Genomic DNA, 16,042 nt, shown 5'->3' with positions numbered 1-16,042 from the left:
ATTTTGCTGGCCTCCTCTCCCCCTCTGTTTTCAACTTTCCTGTTCTCTGTACTTTTCTGGTCCAGTATGTAATTGATTGCAGAAACAAGAGTTTAATTCAGATTGTCAATCTAAATCTAACATCTATCTTTTTTCCATTTAAGCTGCAAAAGAGAACTTTTTTCCTAAGCTGAGTGGCTATTGTGCACAGTTACCTTCTCTGTAGAGACACGCAGTTATTTCGCTTGTAGAAGTCATACAGTTTGAATAGTCCAGGCAGTTTTCTTTTTCACTTTGTAAAGCGATTTCCTTCAAAATTCTTATCACCTGCATCTCTTAAGGCCACACATTTTCATGGGATCCTCGTTCAACTTTATCTCAGTTGAATCCATTTAATGTTCGGTTGTGTTAAGTGTACTTGTTGTTTAAGTTTGTTAGTTACTTAACTCTTGATCCTTCAGGCATGCAGCAGCAGTATAGAGAGTGTCAGGAGCTGCTTGGGCTCTACCAACAATACCTCTCTCAGCAACAGGCCAAACTTAACCAGTCCATTGCCCAACTTAGCCAGGAACAAGCCCACAGCAAGGTAAGGAACGGAATAGAATGGCTGTGTGGTAGGTTGTAGCGAGTGCATCTTGCAATGAAACATGATGTCCCCGCCCCCCTGTGAGCTTTATTCAGAGAACACCCCTGTTTGTATTCCACTGGGCACAAAAATATCCAGTAGAAACATATGCAACAACACATTGTCCCATGGCCAAGTGCCATAATAAAGATTCATATCAAATCATGACAGAAGACTACTTCAGTCACCGGTTCGATGTGACTATAACATAGCAAAAACTCTCTCAAGGTGACACTTCAGTGGCGAAGACGCCTCTCTGGCTTCAGCCTCTGTAAGAATAAATGACTTGGCCAACCTCATTGTCCCGCGGTGGCTCTGAATAATGTGTGTTTGCCTGCTCTCTGACCCTCAGCAAATTAGTCACAATCTCTTCCCCAGTCAACTGTAAGATGGGCTTTCCTCCTTATGTTTATCTCATAATGTTCCTGACCTTGGCTTACCTGCCAGTTATGCTCAGTTGACAGTTGTCCTCTAAATCTTGTGGCCCCTGTCCACTTCACCGTTTTGAAGGATGATTTGCATTTGTGCAGCTATAAACCCCAGCCCTTCTCTAACACCATGTCTACACAAGGTGCGTAGAAAAAAAAGCAGAAAGCAGCTTGTTCCATGTCGTTGTCTGTACAGGATGTGTTCAGTTAAGGGTGGGCGATCTGGCCAAAAACTATTATCATGATCTATTCAATCGCAATCATGATCCATGATCTAAATAACAATATTTTTTCAAAGCTTTGAAATGCCCTGTCCACTATAGCCAATCTTGAAATAGCCTATGATCTTTTCCATTTTGCACATTAAATCAATACTGTATTAAAGATGGTTCTGGTTCTAACCCTTTTTTGGCAGAAGCTCCCCATACACCACATTTCTAGCTATAACTCAGGTTGCATTGTCCCTATGTCCAGGCACAGTTATTTTCTGTATACAGTCATTGTAGTAACCAGCTTAAAATGGAAGAAAGGAGACTTGTAGGCTTAAAAGATGCTCCAGGTTGCGGTAACCCATATAAAGTGCAAGTGATATATAAGCTTGTTTTGAAAAGCTCTTGCAAGCACATGGTGAGAGTGTTTACTGCACATTGCAACATGAGCAAATTAGGCTGGTTAGTGACTCCAGTGTTGGTAAATTTGAATTTTGTAGCTCAGCTCTACATCAAGGTTTTATGGAGCAGTCTACCATTTTTGGCTGAAATATTTTGGCTGAAATACTCCACCAGTTTTTCAGAGGCTGCCTAAATTGGCCAAAATGCATTCATTGTCCTCTTTGTTCTCTGTCCAGGTGCTCAGTTGTGAGGAAGCCCCCAGCAGAGTCTCTACTAGCAAAGCTAATGGCTCACTCTTTGATGGCTCATACCTCAGCCTTGCCGCTACTGGAGTGCGGCAGCCACAAGCGCACAGGAGTGGTGGTGGTGTTCGAAGAAGAGCAGCAGTGCAAACCTTTAGCAACCCTGCGTCACCTCCCTGTGTTAGTGAGTTCAGTCCAACGGATGGGGCAATCAAACCGATTAGAAGTCAGAGAAGGGAGTGCAGGGAACCACACTCCAGTTGTGAGCACTGCCAGTGCAGTGGTCAAGACAGTGGCTATGGGACACAGCAGCGGAGAAGGGATAAGTGCCACCATGACACCTTTAACCCAGATGAGTATGAAAGGTACAGTAGTACTCCATACAGCCATGATCTATCATCCCTCATGATTACATTACCTTCCTGTAGTTTAAATCAACTTGTGCATTTTATGGACACAAACAAAAAGAATGTTAGGATATAAAGCTAATGAATTAAATAAACTTATTAAACTATTTAAACCAACTCCACAGTGCAAATGCTATTCACTCAGAGGTCAAGGAAGCCCTGACTAGGCCTCTGCTGGGGCATGAGGACTGGGAGGAGAAGAGGCACCAGCTGCTGCTGCAGAAGATGCAATTGGAAATGGAAAGAGAGAAGCTGCAGGCACGGCTGGCTGAGCAGGAGGAGAGGCTCAACAGACAGAACCAGCAGCTACAGCAGTCGCGTCTGGAATATAGCAGGTAGAATACAAAAGCCAACATAGAAAAATTAACAATATCTGGTAACATTTCCAGAATACATTTCAGGGATCAAGTAGGTAGTTGTCAGATAGGTAGTTACTTCTATCCATTTTTCCTTGTCCTTGTACCACTTCAGTGTCTGTCATTGCAGACTGGCCTCAGACCATTCTCTTTTTCTTCTCCTTTACTCTTGGTAGGTTTCGACAAGCTACGCAATCTGATCTCAGCAGCTCAAACACAGGAAATGGAGAGCCACAGCCGGAGGGCCCTTCCCATCAAGATTTGACCTCCCGGTAAACCAAGTAGACCGCTAGAAAGAAAGACTGACTCAGAAAACTGAAACTACTCATTCACTCACCTCTTCTCAGTCTGTACATTCTTGACTTGTGCCGTCTCCTCCTGTTGTAGTCCCTCCCACATGACATGTAGATGGAGAAGGCAAAGGAAGAGACGATGGGAAAGAGAATGTTGGGGAAACAGGGATTTGACAAAATGACACAGCCATGCTTCAGAGCCATATTTCAAAGCAACATCAATTAAATATGATTGTGTGGCACAGCTGCATCATCTGTCCATTGTTTTGTTATAGTCTACTGCTGTTTTGTATGACCGCCGTCAGATGGGCATAACATTGTAATGACAACTGATATTTACTTTTAATTCAATTTACAATGTGGCCTAAGTAACACCAAGGGCAGAGAGTTTTATGCGTATTTGATCACCTTAAATAAATTATACAACTTATGAATACAAAAGAACACATTCGTGGACTCCTGCTCCCACCATGATTTGTATATTCTGTCAATCTCTTTAGCCTCTTTTATCTCACAAGTGCTAACAAAAACACTTCAGCAAGGAATAGACCTATGCATCCTTGCTCATAGCTCCTCCGGTGAGCCTTCTCTTTCCTGACTCCTCTGTCCTTGAGGAACATTTTGGGTATTGATCCTCCAATATGGCGCACTGAGATTGCTTTCCGGGTCACAGGCACAAAATAGAGACATAAGAAGAGCCTGCTCTCACTCTTAAATACATACATACATACAGTATATGCACTGACATATTCACCTACTCAAGTCACACACAGAAAAGCCATCTTAATATATTTTGTCTCCGGTCTACAGTGTGAATGAAGATGCAGAGGAACATTCTGCAGGACAGAACTTGCATGAAAAACACTCTGTACCTGCTCCTCTGGACAATGGCAATGGTAAGCTTGTATTTTCAATGTATCAGAATGATGTGCTCACTGTTCTACACACAGAGAACATCTCAGCTCAAACATATCATACTAAAGGTTGTCCAGAGTTTAATATACTTAAAAAAATATTTTTGTTTAGTACATTCATTTACTTGTAAAGCTTTGATAAAGGTTTCTATACCATGATGGTAATTTCTGTTTCTGTTTCTGTTTTAATGTCTTCCCTGCGTTGCCCACAGCCTTCCTGCTCATACTTCTAATATATCACTTCTTTCTTGGATTTTTCAACAGGGGCCACAGAGCGGTCCAGAAAGGACATGGCCATGTCTCCTGCAAGCCTGAGTAAGCCCACCTCAGTGTCTGTGATTCAAAAGACCCCTGAGGCCAGGTAACACATTTTTACTGGATATTAGTGACACGTATGTTAAAGATTATTCTGATAGCTTTTAGGCAAACAAAGCATTACAGTGCAGTTTATTATGCGTGATAAACAGCAGCACTACAGGAAACATGAACGTATTAGCTAACCCAGGAGAATTAGTTTTCAGAAAAACAGCCTGTGTGCAGAAATGTGACGGTGGCAGAGTTCTAGCCAAAAGGGTAGATTGCTCATTGAACAACAATGAATAACAGCAGAGTTAAGCACTTGAAGGATACTGTATCAGAAAGGCACAAATCTTTTATCTGTGCTAGTTTGAAATTCTAAATAGAGCTTTCTTCTGGACTAACTGGGCTTCTTTACTTCAGGAATGTCTGAGTGAGTTTCTCTGTAGGCAGGCTGCTCCTGTCTTGTGGGGATGATTATTTGCAGGCTGTCAGGGCTGCAGTATTTTATTTGTTCTCTATGACCTCTTAAGGCAATTGATATTTTTTCCCTCCAGATATTTAAAGAATATTGAAACCCATAAATATAGCACAAGTATGAAATTTGAATCTCGATGCTTATTCCTGTGCTTTGCAGTTGCTGCCCCGTTAGAGACTAAATGATGTCTTCTCTTAGTCTAGCTAACTTTTCGAGCTGTAAGAAGCTAAATGAAGCTTTTTACCGGGCTAGCTAGCACTGCGGCCAGCCTGTCAGGAGACATGCTGCGTTCCATTAGTCGGCCTAGCAGGGACCCTGCAGCAGGTGTAATTGAACAGACTTCTGGATGCACACATTGCCCTCCCTTCTCTCTCTGCCACAGTAATGAGACAGATAAAGCAAGTGAGGGAGAGATGTTAAAAGTGTGTTTGAGGGTGAGTGAGGGGGTGAGAGCATTGGATAAAGTGAGAAATGGGAAGCAAGGAAAGTTAGAGCAAGCTGAGATGGATAGAAGTGGAAATGGTAAGAAAGACGTAAGAACGGAGTGGGTCTTTGAGGATAGGAATGAATCACTTACCTAAAAAGAAAAAGGAAAGGACATTCATTACCTTTTTTCTTATACGCTCTTACACAAAATGGTAATTAACCTAACTGTGTGTCTTACTGTGTGTGTGTGTGTGTGGGCGTGCATTTCCCTTCATCTGTGTGAGGACTTCGAAGTTGCTGTGGAACTGCAAAAAAATATCAGATGCTGGGAAGCAATTTGTACCAGTGTTTCTGCACACCTTTTATTTTTCAAAATTATTCAGAAAATATTTTCTTGCATAATGTCAGATTTCTTTTTGTAAAAGTGGTGCTTGTTAGGAGATGCAGTAACAGTAACACCTCACCCCCACCACGACCCGCATCCCCACCCCCACCTTGCCCTTAAGAATATTTCTTCAAAACAGCTCAAAGTTTACAACTTTCAATAAGTAACTCTCAAACAAAGCAGTGCACGGTCCAAGTTGAACTGTGAGCTCCAGCAGATGCCCATTAATTCCAACAGGGGACCTGGGCTATCAGATCTTATTACCATCCATTTACACCTCCAAAGCCTATTAAAATAGCTGGACTCTTTCCTACACACTGTGTACTTTTTTTTTTTTACCACCAATAATGAGGAAGTCTGCCTCTCAGATGTGCGTCTCTTCAGACAGTTGTAATCCTCGGGTAATCCACTGATTTGGATTAGACGTATGTCTTTTTCTTTGATGCCATCCACAAAACCTTTGCATGAAAATAGTTTTGAAAAGATGAATAGAATAAATTGCAGTGAAATGAAAGGAACAATACAGTACGTTGTGGTTGGCTCATTTTACAACAGTTTGAAAATGAGTAACAACAGTGCCCTGTATTATTGCCATACATATGTTATTGTTGCCTGTAAACATGAAAAATACACTGACTATTGATTTTTTTTCATTATGCAAGCAAAAACATGTGGAAAATAAACTGCCGTGAATATGTTTTGAGAAACACTATAGAAAAGTCTACCCCACTGTAAGATTTGGCACGTCACCTGCACCCTTCTCTTTTACTCGGCAACAACATGCCCCTCGTGACCATCTTAATCTTAACCAATTCAATCTTGATGTGCAAATTGCAAAACGAAGCTGGGGTTAACATTAAGTGACCTTCTTAATCCTTTCATGAATCCTGTGCTAGTTAGTAATGAGACAGTTCCAATGCACCCCACCCATCTCATCTCCATCCTTCCTGCCTTCGCCCGCCTGCTATTGATTGGTAGGGAAATTGACATGCGGGATATACGCAGTGGCCATTATAGGTTTTTTATCTTACTGTTTGGACTGCAAATGAAAAGGGGCGCCGGGGCGAGACGGCTATCTTTAATGAAAGAGAGGAGCCAAATAAGCAGTGAAAGTTACGAGTGGGGAGAAGGTGGTGGCGGTGGAGTTTTGTGGAAATTTTATTGTATTCAGTATAGGTGCACTGGGAGAGTGAAGAGCATTTTTTTTTTATTGCACTGAGAAAAAAAAATCGTGTGTGTTCAAAGGACAGTATTTGAAGGCAGAATGCTTAACCGCAAATTTCAGAGTCTTTATGAAAAGACATTTTTGATTTTTACACATATGCTCATAGAGAATTACATTTGTCATTGAATAGGCTTTCTGTGTAGTATCAATAAAATACTGTCACAATCAACTTCCAGCAGCAACTGAACTTCCAAGGCTTCGTTTTTGTTGTACTAATAGTATTTAACACTACTTAAATGTCTGAAATGTAGCATTGAAATGACCCAATATCCCCAGCCGAAGTCTTTTTTTTTTTCAACAATGAAAAACTTATGTTCCTGCTACTGTTGTCAATGCATTTCATTTGTTTTCTCTACGCATGTAGCAGTAAAATAGATTTGCAAGGTCTCCCTTCGGGGATATTAATATCGAGCAGCAATTCACATCTTTACCTCACACAAACTGGAGCCAAGAAATGAAGTTCTTTGTTGCACTGTACACCCCTCTGAAAATCTATTGGCATTCTCTCTAGCCCTCATGCAATCTCTGTGCCACCCCCCACCTCACCCCTACCCACTACCACCACCTCCCCCTTACATTCCTGCCCAAACTGTACCCCTACCCACCACACTCCCCTTGTTATAGATTGTGACCGCCGGTAAGTGATGCATTATTCATTACCAACATGTCGTTTGTTGATGGATGGCTGTTTGAGAGCCCTGTCCGTTAAATAAATCAACAAATAAAAATGCAAATTCTCACATTTCGAGAGAAGGAACCCAGCCAAAGTCCCTCCCCCACATTCCCTTTTCTGCCTTCCTCCCTATCCACAAAGCTGCACTCGCTCCTAGTCTCTCTTACAAGCAAACACACACATTCACTGTTGCCCACGGTCTCTCCCTCTCTCTTTCTCCTTTGCTGTTGACAGGCAGGAGCCCAAATGAGGAAGACAGATTTACTTACTTGAGCCTCATTCTCTTTTTTCATAAGTTATCATCCCTCGGCCGACTTAACCCTCGCTCACTTTCTCCCCCTCACGCTCAAACGTGTGCATACATAAGTTCCTGCTGCCAAAACAAAATCTAACCTCTTTTGAAGCTTTTCAGCTACTGATACACGCTGCCTCAAGTTAGTGTTAAAACATGACATATCAAGGTCTATAGTTACGTGTGGAGGAACACTGATTGGAATCTCCACCAGCGTGTCTGTCTGCTGACCACCCACATGCATATCAACAAGTGCACGGCAGAGATCGCCCTTACCTGGGAGAGAGAGCTGTGTGCGGAGCGGCGCGATGCAAATCGATGCAGCTTTAAACGAGCAGAGAATTATGTTAGCAACATCAGTGGAGCGTGCTTTAAAGAATTCATGTTTTGTATCTGCAATGGCCGTCGTTCGACTGTGTATACACTGAATAATTTATCAAGCCAGCCAGACTGAGGGATTGAATCTCTATTAGCTTAATCTCCCCCGTTTTGGTTTATTTATTTCACTGCACATTCCCTCATTTCTATTCCAGGGGAGAAAGCACCCGGTTCTCTCCCTCTTTTTCTCTCGCACCTGCAAGAAACTGTGTTTTTCTGCCGGGACGCCCCAGTGGTTTTGACTTGTTAACGCTGCTTGTTAGGGTTCAGTAGACACTTCAGGAAGAAAGATTTTGTTAACACGTCGAAGGGAGATTTGCTTTCATATTGTCTGTGTTAACAAGTGAAAGGTGACTGACAAATATTTTAGCACAAGCTTTAGGCTCCACCTAGACTTGATCCTTGTGCATGTCTGATGTTGGTCCCTTGGCTTGCACCTTCTCTGTTTAATATTGACGGCACGCATGTAACCGCTGGTCTTTGTGTGCATTTCCCTCTTACAATGAAACGGCACAAGGCTACTCATTTACAACGTTGTCTGTCAACAGGGCTCCACTGGGTTCTGTATTATAAATGTAGAAATGCAACCTTTGAAACAAGCAGAGCTTACATGTGGGGAAAAAAGAAACTAAATTACATGAAACGACAACAAAATACCCAAAGTTTTACTCATGTTTTTTCAGGTTGGACTTTTCTGTGGTTGAGTTATTGGATATCTTTAGTCCGATCTCAGCACCAGAACTAAGCAAGCTATCCACTCGTAGACCCAAAACCTTGCAACGGAGGTCGACCCTCACAGCTCCTAAACCATTGGGCAGAGCCCTGCTCACCCCCGCTGGGCCTTATCGTCAGCATACCAAGCAGGACCTGGAAGAAAGCCAAATACTGGAGGATATTTTCTTCATTTGCTGACACGGAAGAACATGGGAACCGAAAAAACAATTCACTTGATATTCACCTTTTTTGCTCTTGATTTTTTTTTTGTCTTGCATTTAATTTCAAATTGACATTCTAAACCAGAATGATCATGATGTTGTAGCTTGTACTCTTGTTATTCTGTGGTTTTTAATACAAATAAACAGATATTTATTCAGAATTGGTTATGCTTCTGGTTTGTAATTGATGTCTTATGTTTCCACTGCAGAAAAACTGTCTGCCACTGAGCTATGTTGATTGTCTGAGAGGATCTTTGCAGCATTAATGGGAGCTTAACATTATAATAGACAGTTGAGTCTGTTAGTTTGATTATTATGACTAAAATGAGTCATGCTTAAAAGATAAAAACCGGGATAATTTGATCATATTCATATGTTTTTGAGATGAGCTGTTGATGACAGGTGAATGGACCTTCTTGGAGGAACTAATGGGGACAAATTGTGTGGGTAATGCCATATTAATACTTTGTCAGCAATTATGACACAACACAGGACACTTTATTCTAGACTGTGCTTTATTATTGGGCTAAGCTGAGACGCATCATTCATTTTAAAATTACAAAAAAAGAGTTCAGGGGACCAGAGAATGGTGCAGTCTGGAGAGACAGGGGGCGGGAGCCTAAAGCGCACTGCCCAATCAGAAGCTGAGCTCATCAGGAACCTGGCAAAGCTTTAATATGCAACATTCATTTCCCCACCCTCCATATGTGCTGAAATTGGGAAATAGATTTCCAGAATACTTTGAAAACCATATGAAGTAAAATGAGATTCTAGCAACACTACTGAGCTTTAATAACAAAACCACTGATAAGAGCACTGAAATAAAATGATAGGAACTCTATTTTTTGATGAGATAGTGCAGTTTTTCATTGAATTTTGCTCTTGGTAGAACACATCAGTTGAACAAGATCAGAGCTCTGTCAAACAATAAAAAGCAGGATGGTGATATGAAAGTAGAAGAGGGGGGGAAGTAAAAAAAAACAACAAAACTGGCATTTTATTCATACAGTTAATGATTAGCAATTCACCAGTCATTAGCTCCTTGAATATTAGCGGCAGTTTAAAATGACCCCAAGGCGTATCTTCTGTTGTGATTACATATCGGATTGAACAGTTGGTTGATGAGGGAGTGTTTTAACTATGCATTTTGTTTTAAAGGTTTCAAAATAGGAGCAAATAGTACTGGAAATTGAAAGAAATCCTCCAACAACTTTTTGGAACAGAAGAATATGAATTTGTAAGGCTTTAGTATTGTACTGCATCACTTTGAATAGTTGGTCAGCAAACAGGAAAATGTAAAAATCAATCTTTGTAGTTGTTAGATTCAGAGATTGCCAATACTTAACATGGTAATTTGCGACACTTACAAGCAAACAGATCAGTGGAGATAATAGAGCTCAGATCTTGGATCAAACAGCACGAATAAATAAATAAATAAATAAATAAATGAATAAACACAAATAAATAAATAAATAAACGCATAAATAAATGATTCAAATCTGTCTTTGACATCACTTGGTCAATAGGAGCATTTTTCTCCATCATCAAAGAAGTGCTGAAGGCATGGTCCTGCAGACAGGAACAATGATCATCTGTGGTCCACGACAGTGGCCCATGCATGTCATATAAAAACTATTTGGTCACGTACCAACTCATAGAAAAATAATGCCATGAAAGCATGCATATTATCTCAGACATGACTTATAAATAAATATCTAAACAAATCGATAAATGAATAGAACCCATCAAAGTATTTTTTTCTTTTTTATAAAATAGGTCAATGTATGTCTAAGCTCTAACTGAGGTCAATGCTCTCCCTGACTGTATTCTGGATAAATGCCTTGGTCAGGTCCTACAGTTTGTACCGTATCCTAGCGACTATTTTTTTTGTACCTGGTTTTACTGAGCATTATCATGTTTTCATTCATATATTTTTTTTTTTAAGTATTTAAAGTACTTTATCCAGTCCTTGTAGATAGAAGTAAAAGTCCTATAAAATATGCAAACCTATGTACAGAGGAAAACAGAGCAAAAAAAGAAACAATTTACAGTATATTCATCGGTTTATGTATATATTTATATATATATATTTATATTCAAACTTCTGCTCTGTTTCTTGTTGTTTTTGAACCACTTTGTTTTACTTTTCTCATGTAAACTTGCAGCTTAAAGTTGGAGCAAATGAAGAAGAGGTGCTTGGCACTCTAGTTCCCGTCGTTCCCGCTTCCTCTCTCCGTATCTCACACGACTTGAAAACATGGGCTAGGTGAAAGACATGAGTGATTGCTCAAACAAACCGTTAGAAAAGCACAGACCATGTTGACACCTTTTTCAATTTTCTCAGAGCGGCAGGGGGCAGTCAAAGAGGGCACACAGTGTGGCGATCAGGGATACCAGACATGTGACATTTAGCTTCAGATGTTATTGTTAGCTCAAAGGCAGCTCAGGTGGATGTACAGAACACTTTGTACTAACCGACCACAGACGCTGCCAGAGCAGGATGGTCATCTGGTTTGCACTGTATGCCATGCTCAGGGCATTGTTATGTGGCACACACAAACAGTAGCGTCCTGGGATGTGTAGCGGCGGCGGCGTCTTTTAGCCTCGGTGGATTTGGAAGGTAAATGTTAAATTATTCAATCTGCTAAAAAGGTTAGAGACAGACACTAGGGAAACGGCATAATGAGCAGTTTATAGGAAAAACTAGTAACAGCACCCAACAGGAAGCATTGTCTTCCAAAGTGTCATATAGCCTTATAAATATTCATATATATAAATATTCATCGAGTAATCTCCACCAGCTGCATATTTGTTGAATGCAGGATCCAATAAATCCCAGTCTGTTGACCTTTTGCAGGTATATTGTAGGTGTTCAGACCATTTTTGTAGACTATTATGAGAAACTGTATGCTAAAGCAATATGAAACCAGTCTCAGTGATACAGCATTTGTAATGGGTAAATGGCTTTTCACACTTATTGCTTCACTGTACAGTTTCATTATGCTTTTTATGTTTATATTTAATTGTATGAGGACATAACATAAGGCAATATAACATCTTCTAAAGGATATGCTTCATGTCAAGTATTATACCAGCAGAGAGCCACACATTAACTGCTGGATGGGAAAGTACATAAAACCTCCCTTATTCTGTTCAGTGGGAAGCTGGCTCTCTAATGAGAACAGATTCATCAATGTTACATCACCTTCATAACCATTAAAAACCTAATGTCAGGTCCAATAAGCTCAATAGCTTTCTTTTTTCAAGCCACGTCATGTCAGTCGTAACCCTGAACTTTACCCTAGTTTGACTCCAACCGGTGGATCATAGTCACAGGTGCCCTGCACGCAGCTTTGATAGTTAGTACCTGTGCTGACAGGTTACCTAATGCCCGCTTTTATCTGAAGTGTGGTTGCATGAGTCTACAATACTTCTAAATGCATTTTTTTTTTTTTCCCAAAGACATCGATGGACCAAGACTGGTCGGACAGTTTGTTACACTGGACATGCACTGAAGCTCTCTACACGGCTGAGAAATGATATGGATCTGGCTGTAGTTTTGACATCATAATAGCGCGTTGGCTGCTTGCAGTAGTGTGTATTTAGTTTTTTTTTTTTTTTTCTTCTTCTTTGTTTTCTGAGAGCACAGTGCTTGATGGCAGAATCTGCAGGTGACAAGGCACACCTTGACATGGTGACAGCCCATACGCTACATGCACTTTACTGAATGCAAAAGAGAGCAAGGGTTGTGAGACGTATTCATTTTGGTTCAAGTTTCAAAGAGAAGTTTGTGTGTGTGTGTGTGTGTGTGTGTGTGTGTGTGTGTGTGTGTGTGTGTGTCTGTCTGTCTGTGTGTTGTGTGTGTGTGTGTGTGTGTGTGTGTGTGTGTGTGTGTGTGTATAAGCTCAAAAGATATGTTTGGAATAGAGTCGAAGATAATTGTCCTTTTCCTCTAAAATCATTTTTAGCCTGATTCTCTTAAAGCCTGCTACTGAGATGTGGCTTTTTGCATTTTTCAGATAATATTTACACCGTATGTGTGTGTTTTTCTCACACATGTATCTTTTAGCAATATATTGTGTGTCGGCATATAGGTAATCAGAGATAGGAATGCCTGCAGTTTTGGGAGCTGCCAGATTTGCGATTCTTCCCAAGCAGAGCAATGGTTCAAACTCCAGCTAAAATCTACAAAAAATTACAGCTCAACATAGTCAGTAGCCGTTCTATATACAGACACACATATATAAAATATGTGCATATAAATACATATATTTGTTTGTGATTAATATCTATTTATCCATATATACTGTATATATGAATACATTTGCTTGAATGCTTGTTATACATATATATGTACTGCAAATATAAACAAGTTCATATATTTCAAACGTTTCTGATGTTATTCTATCTATGAGGTTAGGATGTCAAGTTAAAAAAGATAAGGCTGTGATACGGAGCAGCCCCTCCCATGCACTCGCCATCCCTCCCAAGACAAAATGAGAAGAGAAAAAAATAAACATTTTGAGTAATTGTAAACTAGCGAAGTGAGAGACCCCATCTGGTCATCTGAAATAGTTTTGCCTGTATTCAAAAAGCATATCAGCAATATATATGTATATATATACATGTGTTGTATATATTTCGAAATGTACACTTCTTTTAAGTGCGACCCCTCAACCAGTTATCACTGACTGAAAGAGATGCAGTGGTCCGAGTATAATAGAGCTACAAGTCCTCAGCAATAAAAATGTTTGGTCTTTTGGTCCCTAAAACAACTAAGGAATGACAGGTAAGACTTCCTGGAGACCGTTGCTATGGCTCTCCTTGGCAACGGTATCCCCTGGAAACGGACAGGCACTCCGAGCTAAAGATGGCCGTCCCAAATCGAAGCCAATTTGTGTCCTGAAAATATCACATTCCCTACTTAAGTTCCCTCTTCGAGAATTTCTTGTCCCTCCTTGTTTTCAAGTCTTATAAATTGGTCTTCAAAAGTCAATTGCCCCAAACTCAAACCATCTTACAGAAAGATCTCCTACGGCAATCCTCTATTCAGTTTTTAAAAAGTTTTTGTTCTTGTTGGACTTTTGACATCCATATTCCCTTTAAGAGTTCGGCGGGGTTGGTCATTGTAAGTAGTTTCTTTTACTTTGTTTTTCTCATTGTTCAAGTAAAAGTTTTTTTGTGGTCCAGAAAAGGTAGCTGTCATTCAAGCAGGGTTTTGTGGGGAAGGAGGTGTGTATATGTGTGCAGAAGAAAAAGGTCCTGGGGCTAACCAGGCTGGTACAAATTCTCTCTGAGTTCCAAAGTTTTAGTACATCCAAAAGGAGGTGTCCTTGACTCGGTCATCGCTCTCTCTCTCTCTCTCCTCTGTTTCTGAAGCAGCCTCAGTGGTCCAGATGTTGAGTTTGCACTCAGTGGCGGGTAGCAAGAAGTCAACATATGATTCAGCTCAACAAAACCTGGAAAGCACAGAAGCAACAGGAAACATTTCAGTCACGTAATAAGCACGAAAAAGAAACAACAAGAAGGTTGGCAATTCATATATATATTCAATATTGTAAAGGACATAAAGTGAGGAGGTTGGTAAGCTAGCCACATGGCTCCAGAGATGGTTACGTTCATCTGATCTGATTTTGTGCAGACATTCGTGGTCCCCTGAGGATGAATCCTACAAACTTTAAGGAAACCGTGACAATTCCTCTAGCGCCACAGTGGGGTTGGCATTTTTTAGATTTAAGTAAAATATCTCACATTATGCATGGATTACCATGAAATTTTGTTCACGTGTTCAAGATCCCCAGAAGATGAATCCTAATGATTTTGGCGATCTCCTGGACTAATTATATTGCGCCACTAGCAAGTCAAACTTATTCAACTAAATATCAGCATCTACAGGATAGATTGTGAGAAAGTTTTGTATGGATGTCAGTGGTTCAAGGTGGTGCATCTCATGACTTTGGTGATCCCAAGACATCTCCTCTAGTGCCACAATGAGGTTGACTTTTTATGGGGGTTCTGGCAGCTATTGAATGGATTGCCATAACATTTGGTACAGACATATGTTATGTCAAACGTTTTATCAAAGGCCTTCATCCGGTCAAATGTTTAATTATCCAGTACTTTGGGATATGACCACCTTTCTGAAAAAAGTATGACATTCCCATCAGTCTCAGCTCTACTTTGTGTATGTTTTAATTAGCAAATGCTAGCTCTAAACCTGGATTCCTTCATCAGCATGTTAACATTAAGCTCAGCGCCCCACAATAAAGACTATATCCATGAAACCCAAACTACACAGCTCTCTAAAGCCAGGGATTAATGAGCAGTTTTCCTTTTAAGTCTGTCGTCGTCTCATGGTTTCAGGAAGGCCAGCCTCTTATATTATTTTATTTAGTGATGCAGTATTTTAAGGGAATTAATATTTGAACCTGGCGGTGTTTGTAAGACTTTACTTATTGATATAGTTTTATTTTGAGTCAGTTTTAGCCCACTGCCAGCGCCGCCTTGATTCTCCTAGACATTCAACTGAGCCTTGTTTCTTGCCTGGAGGTTTTTCAGTGAAGCACACCTTCATACGTTGCTGTCGACTTTATGGTATTAAAGAGCATGAAGCAAACGTCTTGTGTACGTCCTCCTTAAGGATAGAGGTTTGTGCTGATATGTAGTCATGCAAGGTTTTATTCTTATATTGTAAACTGGCAGTTACGTGGCAATGCATCTCAGGCGACACTGGGGAGAAATACAAAAGTAATGTAGTGAGTTGTGTAGCGAATTACTTTCAACAGAGTAAATAAGTAAAGGTAAAGTAACAGGTAACGGGTAATATGTAATACATTACTTTCTTGTATGTGAAACAACACCAACATCTTTGTTAAGTACAGCCTAGCTACTGGCACGGCAGTTGTTTTTGCTAAAATTACACTTAATGTTTGTAGTTGTGTGTTTGAATGACTGTGATACAATTAGACAAACAATTATTTGCTCTGATTGTTTGTCTAGTTGTTGTTTTGTTGTTGTTGTTTATTTATTTGGATCTGTATTAGACAATTTAAAGAGACAGCTAGTCCTTCTGGGCTTAAACAAACATTTGTTAAATAA

General features: G+C 40.3%; 2 protein-coding genes across 19 annotated transcripts in view; one reads left to right on the top strand and one right to left on the bottom strand.

Moving 5' to 3' along the window:
- The window catches only part of kiaa1328 (KIAA1328 ortholog), a 31,962-nt gene that overhangs the window by 5,994 nt on the left and 9,926 nt on the right, over positions 1-16,042 (top strand). For 3 of the 4 annotated variants that reach the window (XM_030421087.1, XM_030421088.1, XM_030421089.1), the window contains 7 exons: positions 441-565; positions 1,880-2,250; positions 2,418-2,627; positions 2,825-2,920; positions 3,752-3,837; positions 4,120-4,216; positions 8,693-9,105. In XM_030421087.1, the coding sequence (XP_030276947.1) occupies positions 441-565; positions 1,880-2,250; positions 2,418-2,627; positions 2,825-2,920; positions 3,752-3,837; positions 4,120-4,216; positions 8,693-8,921 (1,214 nt within the window). In that variant the 3' untranslated portion in view covers positions 8,922-9,105. Of the gene's footprint in view, positions 1-440; positions 566-1,879; positions 2,251-2,417; positions 2,628-2,824; positions 2,921-3,751; positions 3,838-4,119; positions 4,217-8,692; positions 9,106-16,042 lie in introns of those variants that run through there. The other variant, XM_030421090.1, reaches the window with a different exon arrangement.
- celf4 (CUGBP, Elav-like family member 4) overlaps positions 9,442-16,042 on the bottom strand; it is a 97,542-nt gene continuing 90,941 nt past the window's right edge. For all 15 annotated transcript variants that reach the window (XM_030421104.1, XM_030421100.1, XM_030421103.1 and 12 more), the window contains one exon: positions 9,442-14,403. The gene's annotated coding sequence lies outside the window, so the exon portion shown is untranslated. The remainder of the gene's footprint in view (positions 14,404-16,042) is intronic.

The sequence above is a fragment of the Sparus aurata genome, chromosome 6 (genome assembly GCF_900880675.1).
Source record: "Sparus aurata chromosome 6, fSpaAur1.1, whole genome shotgun sequence".
Lineage (NCBI taxonomy): Eukaryota > Metazoa > Chordata > Actinopteri > Spariformes > Sparidae > Sparus > Sparus aurata.
This window is presented reverse-complemented; position numbering and strand designations above follow the sequence as displayed.